Source organism: Loxodonta africana, chromosome 3, assembly GCF_030014295.1.
Source record: "Loxodonta africana isolate mLoxAfr1 chromosome 3, mLoxAfr1.hap2, whole genome shotgun sequence".
NCBI lineage: Eukaryota > Metazoa > Chordata > Mammalia > Proboscidea > Elephantidae > Loxodonta > Loxodonta africana.
This window is the reverse complement of record NC_087344.1, coordinates 47,644,790-47,672,785: the sequence shown is the minus strand read 5'-3', so window position 1 is coordinate 47,672,785 and position 27,996 is coordinate 47,644,790. Positions and strand designations below refer to the sequence as shown.

General features: G+C 47.9%; 1 protein-coding gene across 2 annotated transcripts in view; it reads left to right on the top strand.

Moving 5' to 3' along the window:
• Positions 1 to 19,385: 19,385 nt before the first annotated feature.
• DHRS3 (dehydrogenase/reductase 3) overlaps positions 19,386 to 27,996 on the top strand; it is a 47,255-nt gene continuing 38,644 nt past the window's right edge. The window contains exon 1 of one of the 2 annotated variants that reach the window (XM_003413457.4): positions 19,386 to 21,328. In XM_003413457.4, the coding sequence (XP_003413505.1) occupies positions 21,134 to 21,328 (195 nt within the window). In that variant the 5' untranslated portion in view covers positions 19,386 to 21,133. The remainder of the gene's footprint in view (positions 21,329 to 27,996) is intronic. The other variant, XM_023552049.2, reaches the window with a different exon arrangement.

The following is a 27,996-nucleotide window of genomic DNA, read 5'->3' as shown; positions in this document are numbered from 1 at the left end:
ATGTTTTTCATCCTACTTTTGTGAGCAGTGCCAGGGGTCTGTAGGAGCCATTTAAGATACTCCACTGGTCTCATCCCTTCAGGAGCAAGGGAGAATGAAGAAAACTGAAGACACAAGGGAAGGATGAGTCCAAAGGACTAATGGACCACAACTACCATGGCTTCCACCAGACTGAGCCCAGTACAACCAGATGGTAACCAGCTACTACTACTGACTGCTCTGACACGGATCACAACAGGGCGTCCCAGACAGAGCTTGAGGAAAATGTAGAACAAAATTCCAACTCACAAAAAAAAAAAAAAAAAAAGGTCCAGACTTACTGGCCTGAGCAAGACTAGAGAAACCCTAAGAGTATGGCCCCGACCACTCTTTCAGGTCAGTAATGAAGTCACTCCCAAGGTTCACCCTTCAGCCAAAGATTAGACTGGCCCATAAAACAAAATGAGACTAAAGGGGTACACCAGCCCAGGGGCAAGGACTAGAAGGCAAGAGGGAACAGGAAAGCTGGTAATAGGGAACCCAAGTTTGAGAAGGCAGAGTGTTGACATGTTGTGGGGTTGTTAACCAATGTCATAAAACAATATATGTACTAACTGTTTAATGAGAAGCTAGTTTGTTCTCTAAACTTTCATCTAAAGTACAATAAATAAATAAAGATACTGTCTTTTCCCATTTAATGGACTTTGGGCCTTTGTTGAAGAACAAGTGGCCATATCTTTTCCGTCTTCTTAATGACCTCTTTCTTTCTTCATGTGTGAGGTCCTAGATGTCATTCCACAGCTCGTCTGGTCTTCAGTCATTAGCGTTCAATGCATCTTATTTATTCTTGAAATGGTCTCTAAATTCAAGTGGGATATACTCAAGATCGTACTTCAGCTCTCGTAGACTTGTTCTAATTTTCTCTTACTTCAGCTTGAACTTGCATATAAGCAATTAATGGTCTCTTCCACAGTTGGCCACTGGTCTTGTTCTGACTAATATTGAGCTTCTCCATTGTCTCTTTTCACAGATGTAGTCGATTTGATTCCTGTGTATTCCATCCGGCGAGGTCCACCTGTATAGTCGCTGTTTATGTTGTTGAAAAAAGGTATTTGCCATGAAAAAGTCTTTGGAGAAGAATATTGAATATACTATAGACCGCCAAAAGAACGAACAAATCTGCCGTGAAGGAAGTACAACCGGAATGCTCCTTAGAAGCAAGAATGACAAGACTACATCTCACATACTTTGGATGTGTTATCAGGAGTGATCAATCCCTGGAGAAGGACATCATACTCAGTAGAGGGTCAGCGAAAAAGAGGAAGACCCTCAACGAGACGGACTGACGCAGTGGCTGCGACAATGGGTTCAAGCATAGCAACAATTGTGAGGATGGTACAGGACCGGGTAGCGTTTCATTCTGTTGTACATAGGGTCGCTATGAATCGGAACCCACTTGAGGGCACCTACTAACAACAACTGATGAGACCAAATGGGCGACACCTGGCCTAAAGCAAAGACGAGAAGGCAGGAAGGGGCAGGAAAACCAGATGAATAGACACAGGAAATCTGGGGTGGAAAGAGGGAAAATGCTGACACACTGTGGGAATTTCAACCAACGTCACAAAACAATCTGCGTATAAATTTTTGAATGGGAAAGTAATTTGCACTGTAAACTTTCACTTAAAGCATAATTAAAGAAAAAGTTATTAGATCAATGTCTAGCACATAGTAAATCCGCAGTAAACGCTGACTGTTATTAATTCATCACCCTCCTAAAAATACTAACAAGCCATAAAGGCAGGTGCATTATTAGCACCTGTTTTACCAATGAAGAAATGAGGAGTTAGAGAACTTGGGTGACCTACCTATCCTGGATCCACATCTAATACATGGTAGAATCAGGATTGAAACCTGATACGTTGGCTCTGGAACCTTGGCTCTTAACCACTCCATGATACTGCTACTTGTTGCTAGCTGCCATTGAGTTGACGCCTGAAGAGAAAGAAGGAAACCAAACGCCATGTACAAGGGAACGAAACACTGCCCAGTCCTACATCATCCCCATGATAGGTACGGATCAAACCATTGTGATCCATAGGGCTTTCTCCAGCTGATTTTCAGAACTAAATCACCAAGCCTTTCTTCTTGGTCCATCTTAGCCTGGAAGCTCTGCTGGAATGTGCTCGGCATCATAGAAACAAGCAAGCCTCCACTGGCTGAACATGACATGCATTGGCCAGGAATCAAACTCAGGTCCCCCATATGGAAAGCAAGAATTCTACCACTGAACCACCAACACCTCATGCCTCAATGCTGGGATGCTGGGCCTGAGAATAAGGCAACGCACAGTGGTAGACGTTGTGATGATACATCTGGACTTTCTGAGCACCTCTATTCTGTGAATTTGGATGTAAATAATTAGTCAAAGAACCAATTAACTTCTAGCCTGTAAGCAGGTGGCTTTAGTGTACTGCGGATGGTAAGAGGCAGATAAGTCGAGTCTTGTCTTGGAAACATTAGCATTTGTTGTGGTTCTCATCTAGCAAGCTCCCTCTTGGTGTCTGGGGACACAGCTGGGCTCCCTCTAGGGGAGAGAAGCTTCAGACCAGGAGATGGAGTGGGCAATGGGCTTGATCCAGGAAGGCCAGCAGACAGAGACCCCGCTGCTATATCATATTCCAGAGAGGAAAGAGAAGGGATTGAACCTACTGGAAAATAGTAATATTTACTGAGCATCTACCATGTGCTAAGTGCTGGAAGAATATTATCTCAGTGACTCTTGATTAGAAGTCCATAGGATATCACTATCCTCATGTGACAGATGAGGAAATCTGAGGCTCAAAGAGGGGCTGCCCTGGACTGAGGACTGACAGTTAATAAGCACTGAGGCAGGGATTTGATCCAAGCAGTCTGACTCCTGAGTCCACGCTTAACCAGTATTCTTTCCTCTACCAAATATTTGTCTCCAGGCAACAAATAGGACAAGGAAAGCATAGTGCTGTGGGGCTTAAACTCCCAGATCCTTCTCTTCCCATCATCCCTGCCCCATTGAGCTTCACTGAGGTCTTGGATTTTGCTTGAGTGGGGGACTTCAGACCACGGAGGACAGCAGTGGGAATGTGTGGCATCCTTCTGATAGTCCCAAAAGCCAGATGAGATAAGGATTACAGGCTGTTGGCCACATCGGGTGGGGTTCCTTGTAGCTAGAATGCCAGGTGCTCAAGGTAGTAACACAGTTAACATATGGATGCCAGGTACTGGGGACTCCCACACCAAGCACATGTCCTATCAACAACCACTCCAGGAGAATACATAGGTATCAAACTGAGACTCTGCAAGATTGCATTGCTTTCCCAGGATCACACAGTGCTAGGACCCAGCAAAGGCGAAGAACAGTTTTGGCCAAGTATGAGGGGCTGTGTGCTAATTTCATGCAGTTCTCCTAGCAATTTAATGATAACAGCAACAACAATAACAATAATAATAATAAAGAAGGCCCACATTGGTTAAATGCTACTACGAGCCAGGCGTAGTTGTTAAGTGCCTTAAACAAAAAGAAAACAAAAAAAGCAGTTGCTGCTCAGTCAGTTCTGACTCGTGGCAACCCTATGTGTGTCGGAGTAGAACTGTGCTCCGAGGGTTTTCAATGACGGATTTTTTTGGGAAGTAGATCGCCAGGGCTTCCTTCTGAGGTGCCTCTGGGTGGACGCAAACCTCTAAGCTTTCAGTTAGCAGCTGACCGTGTTAACTATTTGCACCACCCAGGGACTCCATTAAGTGCCTTACTGTGTGAATTTCATTCATTCCCGCAATAGCCCTGTGAGATGGGCACTGGTGTCATACCCATTTGATAGATGAGAACACTGAGGCCTCGATTGCTGGACTAACTTGCCCACAATTACTGAGCCAGAAGGTAGAAGGGCTTCGCCAAGGGCCCAGGACCTGACCAGGAAGCACCTGCCCCCCAGGATGTCCCTGCCTTCCAAGGCCAGTGCTTCACAGAGAGAAGCTCTCTGCCACTGGCCAAACAAAACTGAGCTGAGGGTGCCTTTTGTTACTAGAAACCAGGAGACACAGTGAGCATCACTGAGCACAGTGGGTTTGTAGAGTAACGGCTTCCAAAACATGGAGTCCAGTGGAGAAAAACAGTACAAGGGATTCTGGGTGGCAAAATGGTGCCTCCTCAAAAGGAGCCAGCTTCCACCAGGCCTCCTGGGGACACAAAGTGCAGCAAGTTGGTGGCTTAGAATTTCACCTGTCCTGGGGGGTAGTGTTATGAATTCCATTTTACAGATGAGAAAGCTGAGGTTCAAGGAGGCTGAGGAACTTGTCCAGGTCACAGACATAGGCAGCAAAGCGTCAAACCAGTTCGAAGGGCCCACGAGTCCCCCGCCTCACTGGGTCCCTCAGGAGTGATGCTGCAGATGTGGCCACATTAGCAGGGGTGTCCCAGGTGACATGGGCCCTCCTATCTCCCACCCTCTGCACAGGACGGAACTCTGGGACACCAACTTGCAGTGCCTGGCATCTCCAGCGGGCCCCAGAGTGTCTGGGGACAATGAGGTAGGCCCTGAGCCCCAACAGAATGCCTTAGTCTCACCGCACACTAGAATCTTTGGCCTTGGTGCCCGCTCCCCACCGCTCCCCACCCTCTGGCTGCATGCAGCCCCCCCTCACTGTAAATCAGGCAGCTCACCCAGCCCTGGGAGTGGACCCCTTGGGGCACTCCCGCTAGCCAAGAATTCCAAGAATTCAGGGGGCACAGCCCTTGAGAACACAGGCCATGTGACTTGTATTTGGGCCCAGGCAGCAATTCCAGCCTGGCCTGGGAGGTCTCCCATGGTGAGGCTGGGCGAGTCCTGGGAGGGAGGGAGAAACCCAGACACTCACCAGGACTTCTGAGGTGCTGGCTGGAAAAAAACCTCAGCAATGTGCAGCCGAGAACTTTCCAGGGGTGTGAGCTTCCACTTGGAGGCAGGGTAAGGCAAGCAGTGAATAGGCCGTTTTGCCTGAAGTAGAAACTTGGAGGGGTTTCACATCCAAAGGTATGTCCTCCGTAATTCGTCTGGCAAATATTTAACAAACACGCAGCATTTTCTAGAGCCGTTCTAAGCATGTCACTTTGTCATACTGTCATGGCTCATGTGTTGCTATGATGCTAGAAGCTCTGCCACTAGTATTTCAAATACCAGCAGGGTCACCCAGGATGAACAGATGTCAGCAGAGCTTCCAGGCTAACACAGACTAGGAAGAAAGAGCTGGCGATTTAATTCCAAAAATTAACCAATGAAAACCCTCTGGAGCACAATAGACTATTGTCTGACATAGTGCTGGGAGATGAGCCCCCTAGTTTAGAAGATACTACACAAAAGTCACAACAATGGGCTCAAACATGTCAATGATCATGAAGATGGTGTACGACCGGGCAACTGTTTGATTCTGTTGTACGTGGGGTCACCTACACAAGTAGGAGTTGACTCGAAGGTAACTAACAACAACAGCAACAACGGATAGTAGTGTAATTAGCATCATGCCCATTTTATATCCAAGGAAACTGAGGTACAGAAAGGTTAAGTAACTTGCCCGAGGTCATATAGCAAGGGAGTCCAGTTAGAGCTGAAATCTAACCCTAGAAACCTGATCCAGAACCTATGTGTCTGATTGCTGTACAATTCTCCACCTTTTAACTGGGTGTTAAGGATTATATCCTGGGGGGTCATGACCATCATTCTCCACCACACAGCCTTGTCAGCCCTGATAAACCAGGGTCCTGTCTTAGGTGTGACAAACTCTAGATGGGGGCTGGCATGGAAGCTACTAAAATTCCTTTGTTGCCCTGCAGATGGACAGAACAAGTCCAGAGCAGGAGTGTTTGATAATGTACCCTTAAACGCTTGTTACCAAGTGTGGAAGGAATCCCTGGGTAGCGCAAAATGTTAAGCTTTTGACTACTAGCCAAAAGATTGGCTATCTGAACACACCCAGAGGCACCCCAGAAGACACGCCTGGCAAACTGCTTCCAAAGATGAAGAAATTGAAGATTTTCACCAACTTTTGTAGTCTGAAATTGAGCAGACATGCAATCAAGATTCACTGATAATTACTGATGATTGGAAAGCAAAAGTCAGCAGCAAAGAAGGATCAGTAGTTGGCAAATTTGGCCTTGGTGACAGATACAGCATTGGAGATCCCAAGATAGAATTTTGCAAGACCAACAACCTATTCATTGCAAATTCTTTTTTCAACAACATAAACAGCAACTATACACGTGGATCTCATTGGATGGAATTCACAGGAATCAAATCAACTACATCTTGGAAAGAGATGATGGGGAAGCACAATATCATCAGGCAGGACAAGGCCAGGGGCCGACTACGGAACACACCATCAATTGCTCACATCCAAGTTCAAGTTGAAGCAGAAGAAAATTAGAACAAGTCCACAAGAGCCAAAATACAACCTTGAGTGTATCCCACCTGAATTTAGAGACCATCTCAAGAATAGATTTGATGCACCGAATACTAATGACTGAAGACCACCAGACCAGTTGTGAAGTGATATCAAGGACATCATACATGAAAAAAGCAAAAGGTCATTAAAAAGAAAGACCAAAATGGATGTCAGAAGAGACTCTGAAATTTGCTCTTGAACGTAGAGTGCCTAAAAAGAATGAAGAAATGAAGTAAAAGAGTTAAGCAAAAGATTTCAAAGGTGACTCAAGAAGACAAAATAAACTATCATAATGAAATGTGCAGAGACCTGGAGTTAGAGCTTGGCATTTTTCAAGCAGAAAGAACTGAAAAGTCAAGCCTTGAGTTGTAATATTGAAGGATTCTACGGGAAAAATATTGAACAACACAGAAAGCATCAAAAGAAGATGGAAGGAATGAATACACAGAGTTACTATATCAAAAGAAATTGGTTGACATTCAACCATTTTAGGAGGTATCATATGAACAAGAACCAATGGTATTGAAGGAAGAAGTCCAAGCTGCACTGAAGACACTGGCAAAAAACATGGCTCCAGGAATTGACAGACTACCAATTGAGCTGTTTCAACTAGCAGATACAGTGCTGAAAGCACTCAGTCATGTATGCCAAGAAATTTGGAAGACAGGTACCTGGCCAACCGACTGGAAGAGGTTTATACTTGTGCCCATTCCAAAGAAAGGTGATCCGACTGAACGCAGAAATTATTTAACAGTATCATTCATATCACATGCAAATAAAATTTTGCTGAAGACAATTCAAAATGGTTGCTGCAGTACATCTACAGGAAACTGCCAGAAACTTAAGCTGGATTCAGAAGAGAACATTGCTGATGTCAGATGGATCTTGGCTCAAAGCAGAGAAACCAGAAAGATGTGTACCTGTGTTTTATTGACTATGCAAAGACATTTGACTGTATGGATCATAACAAATTACAAATAACATAGCAAAGAATGGGAATTACAAAACACTTAATCGCGCTCATGAGGAATCTGTACATAGATCAAGAGACAGTCATTCAGACAGAACAAGGGGGATACTGTGTGGTTTAAAATCAGGAAAGGTGTGTGTCACCATGCTTATTCAATCTGTATGCTGAGCAAATAATCCGAGAAGCTGGGCTATTTAAAGAAGAACATGGTGTCAGGATTGGAGGAAGACTCATTAACAATCTATGATATGCAGAGGACAATCTTACTTGCTGAAAGAAAAGAGGACTTGAAACACTAATGGAAGATCAAAGACCACAATCTTCGGTATGGATTATACCTCAACATAAAGAAAACAAAAATTCTCACAAACGGACCAATAAACATCATGATAAATGAAGAAAATATCGAAGCTGTCAAGGATTTCATTTTACTTGGATTCACTATCAATACGCATGGAAGCAGTAGTCAAGAAATCAAACAACGTATTGCATTGGGCAAATCTGCTACAAAAGACCTCTTTAAAGTGTTTAAAAAAAAAAAAAAAGCAAGGATGTCATTTTGAGGATTAAGTTGAGCCTGACCCAAGCCATGGTATTTTCAATCGCCTCATATGCATATGAAAGCTGGACAATGAATAAGGAAAACTGAAGAATTGACTCCTTTGTATCGCGGTGTTGGTGAAGAATACTGAATATACCACCGATTGCCAGAAGAGGAAACAAATCTGTCTTGGAAGAAGTACAGCCAGAATGCTCTTTGAGGATGGCGAGACTCTGTCTCATGTACTTTGGACACGTTATCAGGAGGAACCAGTTCCTGGAGAAGGACATCATGCTTGGTAAAGTAGAGGATCAGAGGAAAACAGGAAGACCCTCAGTGAGATGGATTGACACAGTGGCTGCAACAATGGGCTCAAACATGGCGGTGATCGTGAGGATGGCACAGGACCCTGTAACCACCAGTCCTGTGTCTGGCTCCCAAGACCTTGAACTATTTGGGCTTTGCACCCAGGGAAAACAGCTATCTGAGTGCCCTCTCAACCACCCCATATAACATCATAATACCACCACCCCCGCTCCGTGCCCCCACACTCTATCTCTAATTTCTCACCCTCTGACTTACTGTGTTTATTATTGTCTGTTTGCTGTCCAGCTCCTCCTTTTGAATCATCAGCTCCATCAAGGCAGGAATTTTTCTGCTGTGCTCACTGAAGTGTCCCCAGCATCTAGAACAGGTGCACCCCACAAACAAATTATAAGGCATTTGTACTTGATACGTAGAACTGACGGAAACCCTGGTGGCATAGAGGTTAAGTGCTATGGCTGCTAACCAAAAGGTCGGCAGTTCAAATCTACCAGGCGCTCCTTGGAAACTCTATGGGGCAGTTCTACTCTGTCCTACAGGGTCGCTATGAGTCGGAATCGACTCCACCGCACTGGGTCTTTTTTTTTTTTTTTTTTGTAGAACTGCACGTATTCTTTTTATGGTGGCAGATTCACCTTCCTCATTGTTTTTTTTACATGGATGTTCAAATTACATGGACACACATCATCTGACCCACAAGCTCTGGACCAAATACCTAGTTCCTCTGCCTTCTTGTGCTCAGTTTTCCTCATCTGTAAAATGGACATAATAATAGTATCCACCTCAGTGGACTGTTGTAAAGATGCACATAAAGCCCTTAGCACAGGCTGTTTCATAGTAAACATTTATTACTTTAGTTAGAGGAAGAACCTTTGTTTGGTGGCAAGAAGTGACAATCTTTGGACTTTAAGAATAAGCTAGGACCAAACTGAGGAATAGTCCCCAAAACAATTGTCCAGTATTCTTCAAAAATGTCAAGGTCATGAAACAAAGAAAGACCGAAGGTCAGACTGAAGGAGTTGGAAGAGGCATGACCACCAACTGGACAGGATCCTGGGTTGGATCTCAGACCAGAAACAATTTGTTTTCCTTTTGTTGTAAAGGATGTTAGTGGGACAATTAGTTAAAATCTGAATAAGGTCTATAGATTAGATAACAGTACTGTATCAACGTCGATTTCCTGATTTTGATAATATTATTGTGGTTATGTAACAGAATGTTCTTGTTTTAGGAAATACACACTGAAGTTCTTAGAGGTATAAGGGAATTATGTCTGAAGCATGCCCTCAAGGAAAAAAAAATTAGATAGATTTAAAAACAACAAGAGTTGCTGTCAAGTCAATTCTGACTCATGGCGACCCCCTGTGTATCAGAGTGGAACTGTGCTCTATAGGGTTTTCAATGCCTGTGAACCTTTGGAAATAGATCACCAGATCTTTCTCCTAAGGCACCTCTGGGTGCATTCAAAGCCTAGACCTTCCAGTTAGTAGCCAAGCACTTAACCATTTGCACCACCCAGGGACTCCTGGATGGATGGGTGGGTGGGCGGGCAGATGGACGGACGGAGGGATGGATGTAAAATGTTAATATGTGCGTAAAGGATATATAGGGATTCTTGGTTCTATTTTTGTAACTTTTCTGAAAGTGTTTTCAGACTTAGAGTTTGAAAACGTTTAAATACTGAGCTCTGAAAAACCAATCGGTAACCATGGGGGGAGGGGCAGGGGAAGAAAGGAAGGGCAATTGTTGGACACCTACCAAGTGTCAGGCAGTCTCTGCAGTGTTACAATAGTTCCAACCAAAACCAAACCAGTTGTCGTGGAGTCAATTCCAACTCCTGGCGACCCCATGTATGTCAGAGTAGAGCTGCGCTCCATAGGGTTTTAATGGCTGATCTTTCAGGTTTTCCTCCAAGGTACCTCTGGGTAGACTCGAATCTCTAACTTTTCAGTTAGCAGCCGAGCGCCCCGCAAGATAATTACTATAACCTTCATTTTAACTTTGAGGAAACTGAGACACAGAGCACTTAGCTAACTTGCCCAAAGCCATTTCAGGTTTTTGTTAGGGTAGCACCCCACTTCCAGATGGGGCTTCCAATATTCACACTCAGTCTGTCCCCCTCTTGCCACCTGCTCACCCAGAGCAGCCTCAGAAAAGGTCCAGTCCCACAGCGAGGCAGGGAGCAGGGGTGGGGGGTACCAGTCCCGGTTTTACAAGCCTGTTGTTTCTAAAACTTAGGGCCTCCTTCAGCCTGTTCCAGCCCCACAGTCGCTCAGCATTCACCTAAGATGAAATAAAGACCCAACGTGAATCGAACAAAGTGTTTTTATAAACTTATGAAAAGAGTCCTTATGAGAAAGGGCTTAGGCAGGAGGCAGGATGGGGGTTGGACGGGCCTGATCAGTTCTGCAGGCTCCTGGCAAGAAGTGCTCATTAGCAGATTTCGTTCTGGGTAGGCTCAGTGTCAGCTTCACATTGGTGGATTTTATGGGATTTATGCACAGAACTTTCCTACAAAGCAAGGTATTATAGGACGGATTAGGTGGGTCCGAGAAGCCTGGCTCCCCTCTGTCTTATTTTTTAGCAGATTTTTTTAAAGGCCAGTGGTCAGGGGCCCCGTGGTCTCACATCACAACTCCTGCATCCTGCTGGTTCTCAAACATACATACTTTTAAAAAGAGAACTTTAGTGGACTTTTCTTAATATAAGCTTACTGTAGAATATTGGTAAGATGTAAAAAGACATAGAAAAGAAGATAAAAATCATACGTAATGCTGTCAGCCCCACCACCTGTCTGTCAGTTCATCGCATTGTGGTGGCTTGCATGTTGCTATCATGTTGGAAGCTATGCTACTGGTATTTCAAATACCGGCAGGGTCACCCATGGTAGACAGGTTTCAGAGGAGCTTCCAGACTAAGACAGACTAGGAGAAAAGGCCCTGCAAGCTACTTCTGAAAATTAGCCGCTGAAAACCCTACGGATCACAGAATATCGTCCAAGACTTTGACTTGCTTACTTTGGCCACCGCAGCATTAGAAGGAACCGATAGCTGGAGAAGGACATCATGGTTGGTAAAGTGGAGGGCCAGCAAAGGCAAGGGAGGCTTTCAATAAAATGGGTTGACACAATGGCCATGACAACGGACTCATGCATACCAACGACCATGAAGATGTGGCAGGACTGGGCAATGTTTCGTTCTGTTGTTCTCGGGGTCACCATGAGTCAGAGCCGACTCAATGACAACTGACGACAACAATGCAGTCATCCAGAAACAGGCACCATTGCCATTCTGATGTATTTCCCTCCTGTCTTTTATCTCAGTGTGGATGGGCAGGCATGTCTGCGTGGGTGTGTGCATGCGTGTGTTTGTGTACAGAGAAACAGACAGAGAAAGACACAGACCCAGAGGGGGGAAGAGAGCAGAGACAGAAACAGATAGCATGGGCTTTGAAGTCAAGCAGAGCTCAACTCTCATTCCATATCTGCCACTCCTTGGCTTTTCGACCTTGGCCAAGGTGCTTAACCCCCATTTCCACAGATGTAAAACAGATACAAGGGAGTTGTTTTGATTAAATGAGATTAAATTCTATAAATATAAAGCATTTAGTATACTGCCTGACACACAGTAAACCCTGGCCAGATAGTAACCGATTAAATAGGAACACATACTTCAGGCTTTTTCTTTCCAAAAATGGGGCCATACTGGCAACACAATTTTGTATTCTAACACTTTAAGGGCTTTACTGCTATAACTGTAACAGAACAGGCTTCCATTCCCGGGAAGCTAAAAAAGTATAAAATTCCCAGTTGCACCCTGCCTTTAGACTAAATTTTCAACAAGGTAGTATATTGTCAATATCGTGTGGATGCTTTTTGATTTTGTTGTTACCATGGATTGAATTGTGTCCCCCCAAAATATCTGTCAGCTTGACTAGGTCATGATTCCCTTGTATGATTGTATGATTGCCCACCATTTTATCATCTGATGTGATTCCCCAACGTGTTGTAAATCCTATCACTATGATGTAATACGATGGATTAGTGGCAGTTACATTGACGAGGGCTACAAGATTAGGTAGTGTCTTAAGCCAATCTCTTTTGAGATAGAAAAGAGAGAAGCCAGCAGAGAGACAAGGGGGCCTCATACCACCAAGAAAGCAGCACTGGGAGCAGAGCGCGTCCTTTGGACCTGAGGTTCCTGTACTGAGATGCTCCCAGACCAAGGGAAGACTGATGACATGGACCTTCCTTCAGAGCCAACAGAGAGAGAAAGCCTTCCCCTGGAGCCGGGGCCCTGAATTCGGATTTCTAGCCTACCGGACTGTGAGGGAATAAGCTTCTCTTTGCTCAAGCCATCCACTTGTGGTATTTCTGTTATAGCAGCACTAGATGACTAAGACAGTTGTTGTCATTTTTCTTTGCCTTCATAAACGACCACTCCCTAGCAGAAGCCCACAAGTTCGTGGGTGGCACAAACGGTTAAGAGCTTAGTAACTAACCAAAAGGTTGGCAGTTGAAATCCACCCAGCAGTGCCTCCGAAGAAAGGCCTGGTGATCTGTTTTGGAATGGTCACATCCACTGAAAACCCTATGGAACACAGTTCTGCTTTGATACACATGGGGTCAGCACGAGTCAGAGCCAACTACGAAGTAACTGGTTTTTTCACACAAGCCCAACATGTAACTGACGGAGGCTGGAGATTTACAATGTCCAGCAGATCTGATTAAGCCTTCTGTCTCGGCAACACCACGTACACCTGCATGATTTGGACAAGTTACCCCTCCTCTCTGAGCCTCCGTTCCCTCATCTGTTAAATGGGAACAGTGATAGTGCCTCTCAGTGAATGGCTGTGGTGGCCAAATGGGAAAAATCCATGTGAAGCCCTGGACCTGGGACCTAGTAAGTGCTCAGTAAGAGATAAAATAATAATAATTTCTATTATTAAGTTTAAGAAATATAATTGCCATATCATTAATATATGCATTTCCATTTTTTGGTTTTTAGTTGTTTTTATAAACTGATGTGGGTAACATGCAATAAGACATAGAAATAATTGACCAAACAAGGCTTTTTGAAGATGGTGCTGCTGGGGACCAGAGCCCCAGCCGTCCGGTCAGCTCCCTACTCAACAGCATCACTAGCGTTGGTGTCACCCAGTATGGTAACTCATGGTGTCATCCCTCCATGGACCTCCTCCAATACTAGACCATACAGAATCCTTAGTCATGTTTTTTGTACTGTTACTCCTGAATCGTAATTGCTGTATGTCACTCCTTCTTTTCCTTTAATTACTGTTTCATTCTCAAAAAGGAGCCCTGATAGCTCAGTGGTTAAGAGCTTGGCCGCTAACCAAAAGGTCAGCAGTTCGAATCCACCAGCCACTCCTTGGAAACCCTATGGGGCAGTTCTACTCTGTACTATAGTGTCGCCATGAGTCAGAATCGACTTTTTGGTTAGCAGCCAAACGCTTAACCACTTTGCCACCAGGGCCCCAACAGAGACTATACAGCCACAAAGTCTAAAATATTTACTATGTGGCCTTTTACAGAAAAAGTTTGCCGCTCCCTGGTATAGGGTCAGGATATTTTTTTTCTATGGCCTCAGGTCTTGGGCCAGCTTCTGAGCCCCTGCCACCAGGCTCCCTCCACCCTTCACTCCCCATCTGGACTGTGCATTCCTTGAGGGCATGAAGCCAGGGGAAGGAAGGGAACACCCAGAAAGCATCTTCTCTCTGCCAGACCTTGAGCCAGGCCCTTTAAAGACATCATCTCCATGTTGTTGCTGTCAGTTGCCCTCAAGTCAGCTCCAATTCATGGCAACCTGACGTATATAGGATGAAATGTTGCCTGGTCCTGCACCATCTTTAGGAGCGTTGTTGGCATGTTTGAGTCCGTTGTCAATTCATCTCATTTTCACTAACCCTCTACTTTACCAAACATGATGTGCTTTTCCAGTGATTGGTCTTTCCTGATGAAGTGTCCAAAGTAAGCGAGCTGAAGTCTCGTCATCCTCGCTTCCAAGGAGTATCCTGGTTATATTTCTTCTACGACTGATTTGTTTGTTCTTCTGGCAGTCCATGGTATATTCAATATTTTTCACCAACACAATTCGAATGCAATCGTCTCCGTAGGTGGTAAAATTCCCACTTTAGGGATGAGAAAACTGAGGCTCAGAGAGGTGAATAACCTACCCAAGACTGCACAGCTAATAAACGGTTGAGCTTGCATTTGAACCCAGCTCTGCTAAACCCAGAGCCACCCCCTGGCCAACACATACACACACACACACACACACACACACACACACACACACTGATTAAGAATTATCTGACCCACCAGCAGGCAGAAGCACGCCCTCCTGGCCCTCCTGGCCCTGGCCCAGGCTGTCTCAGGTTACACCCTCCAGCTTGTTCCCTGCTGAGCACCCGGTCTGTGTTCCTGCGTGTTCCCAGCCTTGGCTAGGGCCTGTGTTTTCACCCAGCCTTGGCAGCCAGAATAAACATGACTTGCCTGGCGTCCACTCGCTTGGAGCCACCTGGCTGAGGGGCAAGCAGAACCCACCTCCCCACCTGGAATCTCAGACAACGAAAAACTACACCCTCTGTCCTGTGTGTGCAGACCGTGGGCCAGACAGGCCCGGAGAGAGACGTCATTTGATGGAAAATATTCCCCTGCAGGGGGTGGGGTGGGAGGAGGTGCTCTTGACCCTGGACTGAAAGGGACCATTCTACCTGCTTCTGTATGTATCCAGTCCTATCAGCCACGTCTCACCCAGGAGAAAAGGGGCCCTCTTGTTCTGCCTGAGGAAGGAGAGGTGTTTTATGAGGGTCTTAAGCCTCCACGGCCTTTGCAGGCTTGCTTTCTTAGGGACCCTGGGCCTGGGGTCCTCCTCCTGACAGCGACTTTCCACCCGGCCACCCACCCCCACCCCAAGCCTGTTTCCTCCATCTCTCTTGCCTTTGGTTGGGCACTCGCCCCATTGGCCATCTCCTACAGCTCAGCTTCTCCCAGTGTCTGCTCCACAGACACTCTCCCAGGCAGCTGACCCTCAACTTCATGAAACACGGTTTTCCACTAGGCCAGAGGATTTCCAAATCCAGCCTCCGATTTCGTACTACCAGCTTGTTCTGTGCAGGGATGGGGGGGAAGTAGCCAACTGTCAAATAAAGCCGTGTGTGTGTGTGTGTGTGTGTGTGTGTGTGTGTGTGGATTTGCCTTCAGTGACTGGCATGTCTTTTGGAAGAGGGGTGCTTGGGCTGTGTGCTCCAGATAGCAAAGCCTCAGGCGTCACTGTCCACTCATCACATAGCTGGTAGCGTGTAGCCAAGCCATCCCATCTCTCACCTGAACATCTGACTCTCTGCGTCCATTCTTGGTTCCCTAGAGTCTGTTCTGGACACCACAGCTGGAGTGAGGCTTCTAAAGCATAGATCCTATCCCTTCTCCCCTCTGCCCGACACCCCCTCCCAAAGGCTCCCATCCCACTGAAAATGAAACCCAAAGTCCTCACCATGGCCTCCAGGACCCCATGCACAACAGGACTGGACCATGGTGATCCACAGAGCTTTCATTCGTTTTGTTTTGGGAAGGAGATCACCAGGCCTTTCTTTCTTGTCTTAGTCTGGGAACTCCAGTGAAACCTATTCAGCATTACGGCAACACACAAACTCCACTGACAGACAGGTGGTGCTTTGGCCAGGAATCAAACCCAGGTCTCCCACATGGAAGGCAAGAATTCTACCACTGAACCACCATCACCCCCATTCTTTCAAACATCAGGTGCTCGAGAATCACCTGCTTTGTCTGTGTGCAGATTCCTGCCCCTCCTCCCCCCAACTAGGATTCTGACTCCGGAAGTCTAGGGTGGGGGCCCTAGGGACTGCCTTTTGACAAGCTCCTCATGTAACCCTATTCTGGCGTTCTGAGGACAAAGTTTTGAAAAACATCAATGAAATGGACAGTTTGGGCCTTTGACCCAGGTTCAAATCTCACTTCCACTTTTTAGTAGCTTCATGGTCTTAGGTGAGTTTCTTAACATCTCTAAACCTGAGCTAACTAGAAGGCAAGGCTAGAGGCCCATTTTTTTTTTCTTGGCTTGTGGGGTCTGGCCCTCAACTGAGATGGTGGAAGGGAAGTGCTTCATAAAGAGACCAGGGACCAATGGTGAGTCCAGCCTGGTGGCCCACTAGGGCCAGCAAGTCCCCTCCCTAAGGCTTGCATGGAGTACTCCCTCCACTGGTCCTGAGCTGGAAGGAGTCTCTGCCCTGCGGGGTCCTGGTACCTCCTGCCGTGCCCGCCAGGAGAGCTGAGTCACGGAAAAAGTGCTTCAGGCTGATGCTCCCCTCCTCCCTCGGGCCCACAAAGGCTCCTTTCACCATTTTCAGGAGGGGAAAAAAAAAGCTTGTGGGGCCCTCTTACCAGGTCGGGGATGTGAAATTTCAAACTTCGTCCTGGAGTTAAATTCCCTGCCCTCTGTCTCTAAGGAAGCTAAGGAGGGAGAAGGAGGGGGTACCAAGAGCAAAGAATCAGGGATGAGGGTAGGCGGTAGAAAAGGGAAGGAGGACCACTTCCCATTCAGGTCTCACTAAACCCAGGCCAGGACCCTCAGGGCTGACCTTCTCAATGTGCACCCCCCCCCCAACTCATTGCCTCCTCACTCCCATCTTCCCAGGGATGGTGGGGGACAATAAACCCAAACCAAACGTGTCACCACAGAGTCAATTCCAAGTCATGAGGACCCCACGTGTTACAGAGTAGAACTGCTGCGTAGGGTTTTCTCGGCTGTAATTGTACACTGGGTGGGTTTGAGCTGTCAACCTATAACCTCTCTGGGTAGCTGATGATGGAAGAATCTTGAGGCTCACAAGGATGAAAAGAAAAAAAAAAAAACCACTCTCCTGAAGATGGAACAAGTAGAAAAAAGGGATCTGCTTCCCGGCCACCCCCACCCAGGGCCACCTGAGAGGTTCCTTTTTACACTGATTTCCCACCAAGCCTGATGGTTAGGAGAGGTGAAGGGAGCACCCTGTGTGATCCTTCATGAGTTATTTAGATTTGCTGAGCCTCTGTTTTCTCCTCTGTCAAATGGACACAATGACACACCTCCTCCAGCTGTGAGGGAGGAGAAATGAGATAATACAGCAAAGGGCCTGGCCCTCCACAGGTGCTTGATCAGCCTTATTCTCAACCGCCCTCCCACCCACCTCCTGCCCTCCACCCCAAACAAACACCCAAGGGAAATGTAAGCAGCACCTAGTGGTTACCAAAGTGGTCTGGCGCCCAAATAGGATGGTATAATAGGTTAGATGGACAGGCCTCCCTGGTTGTAAGTGGCTTAACAACTCTCTGCCTCAGTTTCCTCCTCAGTAAAACAGTGGGTGTGTGGAGGGAGCTCCAATCTTTGTGATCTCTTTTTGGTTTGAGGTGTTAACCTTAGTGAACAGAAAGGCCTAGAAGAAAAGTATATAGCAGGAACACTGAGGCTGGGGCACCTTGGAGGTGCAGTACCTATCCCAACCACAAGGCGGCTTCCAAGTATAACAGATGAGAAGAAGCTGACTTTGCACAGTGGGTTTGGGGCAGGCTTTAGAGAGCCCTGGTGGCATGGTGGTTAAGAGCTTGGCTGCTAACCGAAAGGCTGGCAGTTCAAGTCCACCAGCCCTTCCTTGGAAACCCTACATGGCAGTTCTACTCTGTCCTGTAGGGTCACTACGAGTCTGAATTGGCTTGACAGCAGTGGGTTTGTGTGCCAGGTTTTAGACTTTCCCAGTTAAAGTCCGCAAATCTGGATAACACCAACCTCTTCCAGTGGGAAGGGCCTGTCTCCCCCAGGCTGGGATTCCTTTTCCATTTTTACCATCATGGAGCCCTGCTTTTAGCAGGCCCTGTGAGTCAGATGAAGGCAATAGCCTTCACAGTCATACTTCTTGGGGGGCTGGATGGAACAGTCTGGCTAAGCCTCATTTGCCACCTCTCCACTCCTGCCCCAGTGGTAAAGGGTAAGGAGAATAGGGTCTGGATGTGGATCCCAAGGAGCCCCAATGGCGCAATGGTTAAGTGCTCAGCTGCTCACAGAAAGGGCGGCAGTTCAAACTCACCAGCTGTTGCACAGGAGAAAAAAACCTGCCAATCTGCTCCTGTAAAGATTACAGCCTAGGAAACCCTATGGGGCAGTTCTACTCTGTCCTATACAGTTGCTATGAGTTAGAATCGACCCAATGACACACCTAACAACAACGGCGTGTGGATCACTGGCTGAACTTCCTGGCTGAGTTACCTGGAAAACAGAGATAACAACACCTCCATTGCAAGGACAGTGTGAGGATTAAATGTCAGAATAGAAGCCCTCAGTGTAGGATCGTTTCCTGTCCATCCCTTGTCTCTTAAACCCTCTCCTCCCTTTTGCTCTTTCCGTGGCTCTCCAGACAAATGAGTTTCCCAGCTGACCTGGGAGGAAGAGCTTCATATGCAAAATCTAAAAAACCAAAACCATTACCATTGTGTTGACTCCAACTCATGGCTACCCCCTGTGTTACACTGTAGAACTGCTCTATAGGGTTTACTGGGCTGTAATCTTTATGGAAGCAGATCGACAGGCCTTTATTTCGTGGCACAGCTGGGTGGGTTCCAACCGCCATTAGGTTAGTATTGAGCACAAACTGTTCCCTGCCCTCCAAGAACTTCTCCCCAAACTAGAAGGTCTTCGCAGCTGGGTGGGGGGTGGTAATCCCCAGCCCCGTCCCCCCAGATCACCATTTCTCAAAGTGACTTTCTCCATGGACCCTCAGCAGAACTAGCAGGGGAATAATTAGGAATACAGATTCCAGCGACCCCAGGCCTGCCGAGTCAGGATCCCAGGGGGTGGGCCCCAGGCCTTCTGGTAGGAACAAGTCTGGCTGCAAGGCCGCTGCGCCAGATTACAGGGCAGCTCCCTGCTCAGTACTCTCTCCTCCTGGCCTGGGTTCCGGAGCAGCGCGGTGAGCAAGTGCCATCATCAGCACGTTTTACTGAGACTGCTTTTTAGTGACTCACCTCCCAGACTTCCTGCAACAGAGGACTCTAAATTGCTTGGCCCCTCCCTCCAACAGAAGAAACATTCTAGTTCGGGGAAGACACCCATTTCACAGCAGGCAAAGAGAGGAGACGCCGCCAGGACAGCACAGGGGGCGCTGCGTTAGGACGTTTGTTCACAGGCATTGTTATTTAGGAAATTGCTGTCAGTCAAGGTAATTCTAGCCCAGATGAGCAATAAATATGCCCCCGGCTAATCTTATGAGGATTTTATTGGCACCTCGGGGGCAGAGTTTCCTTTACCCGGTCCACTCCCTCTTCTAAAAGCAAAACTCTGCTCCCTGTTTTCGCCCAGCAAAGAGAGGGACTTGGGTCAGACTTCGAAAGTACAAGCTCGGTGAAGACAGAGGACATCCGGGCAAAGGTCGGGAGTGGCTGCTGGTGCTACCTGGTAGCCAGGGGTGGGGGTGGGGAGGATGATCAAAAGACCCGAAATAAACCCCAGGCGGCCTGGTTACTTGCAGGCCTCTGCGAGCTTCCCCCACACACCACCCCCCCCCCCGGCCTGCCTCGCACGCCAAGGTGGTCACCTGCCCGCGGACGCCCCTACTCGGGAAGAACGCGCGTCCCGGGCAAGAAGAAATGTCTCAGGAAGGGAGCCGGTTCACAGGAGTCGGTCCAGCGTGTTCGAGTTACAGCTGCGAGCCCTCAGGGTCACCAGCGGCAAGTCCCGGCTTGCGGAGAGGGAAGCAAGCCCGAGAAAGCGCGAGTAGGGGCGAGCCTGGGTGCGCGCCCGCGCGCGCGCCCCGCCACGGCGCAGGGGGAGGGGAGCTGCAGCAGCCACTCAGAGGCACGGTAGTGAAACCTCCGAACACTTTAACTGTCAATCAGACTTAACGGGGTATAAAAAAATGAGGGGAAGAAAAGGGCCGTCCTCTCGCCGCGCGCCGCGGCGGCCAGGGGAAGCGAATGAATAAGTCGGTGCGGACTAGGGCGTCCGGTCCTCGCGCGCTCCGCACCCGGGCCGTCTCCAAGTTGGAAAGGAGAAAAAGAAGGCAATCCATGCTAAAAAGAGAGAGAGAGGGAGCCCGATCTTGCGGCAACTCCCAGCCCCTGCCGGAGGAGAGAGGGAGGGAGGGAGCCGGCGCGAGCGAGCGCGCGCGAGGGCGAGCCAAGCACGGAGAGAAACTGACACCCGGACCCCCCACTTTTCCTGCACGTTGCTGGCAATCAGAGCGCGTTTAAGCAATTTCCTGAGCCCAAGAATAGCAATGAGTCGGGAGACTTTCGCCGGCTGAATTGGGGAGCTCCACTTTTTTTCCCCCACTTTTTTTTTTTCCTTCCTGGAGAAGGGGGGGTAGCTACAATTTGGAAACGGTGTTTTTTTTTTGTTTGTTTGTTCGTTTTTTTGTTTTTTAATCTTGCACTTTGAAACCGCAGGGCTGTAGCAGGGTGCGCGCGCGTGGTTGGTGCTTTTTTTTTTTTTTTTTTCCTTCCCCTGCCTAAACTCTGTCAGCCTGTAAACATTACCTGAGAAATCCCCAGCCGAAGCGGCTGCTGGGGCAAGAAGCTTCTTGTTAGAACTTTCCACCTCGGGCTTCTCCTCCACCCCTCCTAGCGTCCCAACTTTTGGAGACGCTTTTTCTCCTCCTGGGGCGAATTTGTGGGATTTTGTTTTTCCTTTTTTCTCACCCAGCACTTTGCATTTGGCAAGAGTTGATTTCAAGAGTGGCCAGGTGGGACGCCTCCCTTCTGATTCGGTTTATTTATTATTGTTTGGGGTGTTTTCTTTTTTAATTCCGGTTTTGCGTGGTCAGGGGAGTTTCACCCCTTGCCCGGGTCCGCGGCGCGGAGGATGATGTGGAAACGGCTGGGCGCGTTGGTGGTGTTCCCTCTGCAGATAATATATCTGGTGGTGAAAGCCGCCGTCGGACTGGTGCTGCCCGCCAAGCTGCGGGACTTGTCGCGGGAGAACGTCCTCATCACCGGCGGCGGGAGAGGCATCGGGCGCCAGCTAGCTCGCGAGTTCGCAGAGCGTGGCGCGAGAAAGGTACCGACACTGCGTCTCAGAGGGTGGGAGCTGAGGGCGAGGGGAGCTACCAGACGGGGGATGTTGCGCCCACCTGCTGCCTCTGCCGTATCACGCGCCAGGGAACTAAGAGTCGCCCTTCGCCCCACTCTCTTGCGCCACCCGCGAATGCTGAGCTAGTCAGTTTCACCTTGTAAATTTCCCGGGCACCCCACTGTCTTTTTGGCAGGTCCGGAGCTGGTCCGCTCCTTTGAGATCGGTGGCTGGCTGGCTGGCACTGCACCCCCACCCCGAAACTTAGTAGACTGACCCATTCCCACATTCCTCCCTCTCCAAGGAAGGTGTTGTGTTTTCCCCCTCGCCTTCCCCTCTTTGCCACCACCCTGGGAGCACAGGGTGTGTGCGCTCCTAGGTATTGCTGGGAGCCGCCCGCTAGCTGGCGCCTCTTATTTTCCTTGGCAACCTGCTTCCCCCGGCCCCCACCTGGGCGGCTGCAACTCCGAAGGCACCATGAGAGAGGGGATGCTTGGTTTGGGTTTGAAAAGTGGGGAGCGGTCTTGGACAGTCTAACCTGGCCTGGCAGCCGCTAAGAGGCGAAGGTGCTTGGAAATCTGGAAGGAGGGAGGGCAGGGGTAACCAGCAGCTGATAAAAAGCCCTTGTACTCACCTTCAACCCTGCCCCTTCCCCCAATACAGCCCCAGAGGGGATCTCTCCCCGTTAAGTGGGGAGGTGGCTCTCTGGGAAAGGGAGCTCCCCACCTGCAGGCACTGCCTTTAACTTTTTGGTGGCCCCAGCAGCTCTTCTGCCAGTTTTCGCAGACCTGGTGCCAGGGAGGAGCATGGGGAGGGTGAGCCGGCTGTCACCCAACCAGGACTCCTCTCGGCTGACTCATCCTGTGACAAGAGCAATGGGAGAGGGATTTGAGGCTGTCTCCAGCCAGCCCTGTGAAGAGGAAGAGCAAAAACGGGGAATTAGTTTGAAACTTAAACTATTGAGGGGGTTGGGGGTGAAAGGGCCAGTAAAGCCAGCTGATCTGACGTGGAGCCTCATACCTTGGGGATTAAGTAAATATGTACTGTAGAAAACCAAACCTGCATGTAATTCCAGGTTGCTTTTGTTTTGTTAAATACTGCCCTGAGATTTACAATTCCTCCGGGGTGGCTCGGACTCGGACTGAACTTTGGAGCCTGAGCTATCTGCCAAAGCTGATCGCCCATTAACTCTTCCCTAGCCGGACTGGCGGGGTCCAAGCTAGCTGGGGTCCGGGGGTCTGGGACTCCCTGCTTCTCCCTGGGTAGTTTGGACAGCTGCTTGACCTTGTATTCAGAAGGGGAGTTCGGAAGTGTTTTTAACCCTTGAGCACACTGAATAAGGGGAAGTCAGGGTTTTTTTTTTTTTTTTGGCAGTTTCATTTCCTTGGGGCCGTGCTTGACTGAGGGGCCCCCAGAGCCCTTTGCAGAGGGGCATCAGGAGGGTGGATGAGGGTTCCCTTGGGGAGGGATGTGGGGTTAATAGCGCCCTGTGCATCCAGGCAATTGCGTGTGATTGTCATTCCTTAGCCGTCTGCATCCCAGAGGAACTTTCTCTGGCGCTTCCAGCTGGCCCATACTCTGAGTCTCTTTTACTGCTTTGGTAACTGACTGCAGTAGGCATAGGAAGACTCTCTTAGTCAATCTGGAAAAACTTGACTGACTATAAACAATCCTAAATTGAAAGAAGAACATGGCACCGGGGTGGGGGGGGGGATGGTTAGAATAATGCAGAGTGAGCCTGCAATTCCGTACAACCTCTACCAGGGAATCAACCTAGGGCCAAGTAGAAATACGTCTTAAATTGGTGTCAGGGTCACCAAAAACAGGATCCATGGGGGCCTATGAAACTCCCAGTGCCATTCACTTTAGTTCAGCCATTGGACCAATCAGGATGACCCAGAGTGCTCCCTGGAACTTGTAATTATCTGGGCAATTACTGGAGCTACTTTTTAATGAGCCTTCCCTTGCTGTCACAGTGGGGAATTTGGAAATCATGGCTTCTTGCCTGAGTCCATCTGGGGCCAGTGAGAGGGCTTTCGGACAATTCCCAGGCCCATGAGGGCTTGGGGGAACCAGTGGGCTTGGGGGCAAAGGGCCAAGTGTTGTGGGGGTGAGAACGTTACAGGAGCCAGCTGAGTGGGTTGGGGACGTGTATGAACGGTGGGCCTGGGAGTGGTCCAGGACTATCTGCAGAGAGCCAGGGAGGGCCAGGCGCCGCCCGCAACCTGCGATGAGTTAGACAGGCGGCGGTGTTGAACCACAGATGACTCTCTCCCTGCTCCCCTTGGCGTAAGTGGAGGCTGCAGCTCAGAGCCCTTCCAGCTCGGGTTCTGGTTGGGTTGGATGTGAAGGGGGGACCCAAGGCTCTGCAAACAATTGACACATCCTGGAGAGGCCTGTGATTTTGAGGGGGGAGGTGATAACCAGTCCCCATAATGACCCGGGTCATTGACCTTGAGTCAAACAGGATTTGGCAATATTTGTGGGCAATAGTGAGCCTTAGGCTATAAAGGTGACCTGAATGATGATTTTTCTTAAAGGGACACAAAGCCTTCAGAAGGCATTTGAAAATTTTCTAACCTGGAGACATCTCTCTTTACCCAGAAGGTGCCCAGGTTACCTGAGGCCAGGCCAGTCAAGGGTAATATTCTTACTGGGTTGTTCCCTACTACAATCCTTTTTTTTTTTTTTTTTCCTATGCCCTGTTAAAATTCCTCCCACAAAAATATTCACAAAGCTCTGGCCCATTCCCTACCAAGGCTCCTGGCTAGTTAGCTGGCTGGCCTAGTCTCCAAAGTCTTTTGAGTTTCATAGTGTTCACAGGAGACCCTTGGAGGAGAAGCGGGATGTTTTTGGAAGTATTTGCCACAATGATTCTAGTCTTTGGTCTAGGATTGGGCAAATGGCTGGACTAGAGCACTGGGCAGTGATTGCACACCCATGGAGGAAGTGATCACATAGGTGGACCCAGCCCCTACATCAGTGGGAGAGGTGGAGATGGGACCCAAGGACATATTTCACAGAGGTAATATGAGAACTGACATAATAGTGAATTTACAGTATATGGATAGAGAACCCTGTTCCTAAAGCAGCTAGCCAGGGACCAGCCCTTTAAGTAGATGTGTAAATTCTATTCTCTGTCACATTCATTCAACAAATCCCACATCTTCGCATTCCTAGGACTTGGGCAGAACCCAAGCCCATCTCTCCCATGACAGCCATTTTTAAGAAACCTAGTTCAACAAACCTGTCTGAGGGGTCCATTAGGTACTTGGCACAGCTCTGGGCCCTGTGGGAGGTTGAAGGGGACAAAGATGAATAAAAACATGGAGACATGGCCAGGTGTCACCATGAAGGCATAAATTACAGTGTGTTACTATGATACTGGAAGCCAGCAGTATCAAATAACAGCAGGATCACCCATGGTGGACAGATTCAGTGGAGCTTCCAGACTGAGACAGACTAGGAAGGCCAGGTGATCTACTTCCAAAAATTAGCTAGTGAAAACCCTATGGATCACATCAGAATTTTGTCGAAGAGTTCAGCTTGCTAACTTTGGATGTGTCATCATGCTGGTGAAGGACATCATGGTTGATGACGTGAAGGGCCAGCAAAGGCGAGGGAAACTCTCAGTGAGATGGATTGACGCAATAGCTACAACAATGGACTCAAGCATGCGAACAATCATGACGGTGGTGCAAGACTGGGCAGTGTTTCGTTCTGTTATTCGTGGGGTTGCCATGAGCCAGAGCCAGCTCCACCACAGCTAACAACAATAGTTAGTTTCCTAGAGCTGCAGTAACAAATTACCATAAACTTGCTGACTTGAAACAACAGAAATGTATTCTCTTACAGTTCTGGAGGCAGAAGTCCAAAATTAAGGTGGTGTTAGGGCCACACTCCTTCTGAAGGCCCTAGGGAAGAACCCTTTCTTGCCTCTTCCAGCTTCAGGTGGTTCCTGGCATTCCTTGGCTGTGATCTTTTTCTCTGTGTCATCACATGGTCTTCTCTGTGTCATCACATGGCCTTCATATCTGTCATCATATGGTCTTCTTCTCTGTGTCTCCTCTTCTTCTTAAAAGGATACCCATCATTGGATTTAGGCCCCACTCTAGTGAGCTGTCTGCCATGAATTTACTTGCTATCGACTTAGCTCCAACAACAGAACAAAACATTGCTCAGTCTTGCGCCATCTTTATGGTCATTGGTTCCTGCACCATCTTCATGGCTATTGGTATGTTTGAGTCCATTGTTGTGGACTTGATTGTTACTAGTATGGCAATCCATCTCATCGAGGGTTTGCCTCATTTTCACTGACCCTCTATTTCCTGAAACGTAACGTTCTTTTCGAGCAATTGGCCTTTCCTGATGTGTCCAAACGAAGAGAACAGAAGTCTCTCCATCCTCGCTCCTAAGGAGCATTCCGATTGCATTCCTTCTAAAACTGATGTGATAGTTCTTTTGGCAGTCCACAGTATACTAATATTTTTCACCAACGTCATAATTCAAATGTATCAATTTTTCTTCTGTCTTCCTTCTTCATTATCCAGCTTTTGCATGCATATGAGGTGATTGAAAAGATGTTAATATTGTTACCCTGTAGCTTTCAAGAGAATAAGGGCCCAGAGTTCCTAACTAGCAGGTCAAACAGAACTTCCTGTTATTTAGCCCAGCATCACCAAACGGTCAACTTGGGCTTCAGAGGATGCCGCCTACGTCTAGTAGTACTGGATCTGTGTCAACAAGATTGACCTTCTGCAGTCTAACCAGCCCTTCTGCTAGTTCTTATTTAGGCTTCAAACTCTTCTGAACTTTCCTTTCTTCAGGCTGAAGGGCATTTGTTTATCACAACATGGAAGCCATTCTGATCTCTTTATGATTGTGGTTACTTTCTCTGGTTCATTTCTATCTTGTTGTAGGTCGAGGAGAGCCCTGGTAGCTCAATGGTTTAGTGTTTGGCTGCTAACTGAAAGGTTGGCAGTTCAAATCCCCCAGTGGCTCCTCGGGAGAAAAGACCTGGTGACCTGCTCTTATATAGATTATAGCACAGGAAACCCCATGGGGCAGTTCTGCTCTGTCCCATAGGGGCGCTATAAGTCAATACTAACCTGATAGCACACAACCATAACAACATAGTTTGAGGTCATCCACTTTAAGAAAATGACCTTAGTCATATTTATGTGAAGGTGGCCCTTAAAATAGCCTCCGTTAATCTTGGACAAAAGCATGATCACATCTGGAATGTTATGAGAAGTTGTTGTCTTCAGGAGACACAATCTAAAAATACACGAAGTATATAAGATACTTGAAAGGAACCATTTGAAACATATTATTGAGATGGCGCAGGAAGGACAGGAATCAGCAGAATGAAAACGAGAGAAGTGAATCTATTTCAATGTTCACACTCAAATGTGGGCTTATCTCAAAGGTGGGTATTAGAATTCTCAAAATGAGTACATGTCCTGACTCTCAAAAAGAGAGTGCCAAAATAACAACAGATTAGGAAACGGATGATTGGTGGGAAGTCATTCATTCATTCACTTGGTCATTCATTCTATGAGGACCTACTATGTGCCAGGCACTATTCTAGGCACTGGGAATACAGCAGTGAGCAAAACAGACAAAAATCCCTGCCCCCGTGGAGCTGACGTTTTAATGAAAGCAAATGGTAATAAACAAGATAAGTAGATAATACAGTATTGTTTGTTAGAGCGATCGATCGTAGCAAGTACTAAAGAAAAAACAAATCAGGCAAGGGGGACAGAAAGGGGAGTGGGACCGAAATTCTAGATGGGATAACAGGGAAGGCCACCCTGAGAAGGGGACATTGGGGAAGCCCTGAAGGAAGAGAGGGTCTGAGCCTGAAGGAGAGGGTGGAGAGGGGGAGATGGCATTCAATGTAGGGGTAGGGGAGGCAGTAGGATCCTGGAGGGTGGGAATGTGCCTGGGCTGTTAGGGGAACCTAAGGAAGCCAGGGTAGCAAGAGCACAATGGGGGGAGGAAGAACTGGGTGGGGGCAGGGGAGGAGAGCAGGGCTTGTGGGGTCCCTGCAGACCCTAGAACCAACTGGCTTTGGCTTTGACTCTGAGTAAAGCTGGGAGCTATTGGAGGGTTTAGAGCTGAAAAGAGAAGTCACATGACCTAAGTGTTGGCAAGATCACGTGGCTGCAATGATGGGGAAGATGGGGGTAGGGGAAGTGTCAGGGCAGGGGCAGGAGACCAGTTAGGAGGTCACTGGGCATTTCTATGTGATAGTGTTGAATTTTACTGGAACCCTGTAATCCCGGACAAAAGGAGTGGTTAAGGAAATCCGCCCCCCACCAAACCTGTGTTCAAGAAGACAGCTCATTGCAATTAACCACTCTTAGCATAAGACGTAGATGAGACTCACAGATGTCCCCTTGTTTACCTAGGGCAATGCCAGACACTGAAACCAAAACCAAACCCATTGCCATCAAGTCAATTCCAACTCTTAGTGACCTGACAGGACAGAGAGAACTGCCCACAGAGTTTCCAAGGCTGTAAATCTTTACCAAAGCAGACTGCCACATCTTTCTCCCGAGGAAGCGGCTGATGGGTTCGAACCACTGACCTTTTGGTTAGCAGCCGAGCGCTTAACCACTGCACCACCAGGGCTCTTTTAGACCTGTCACTGA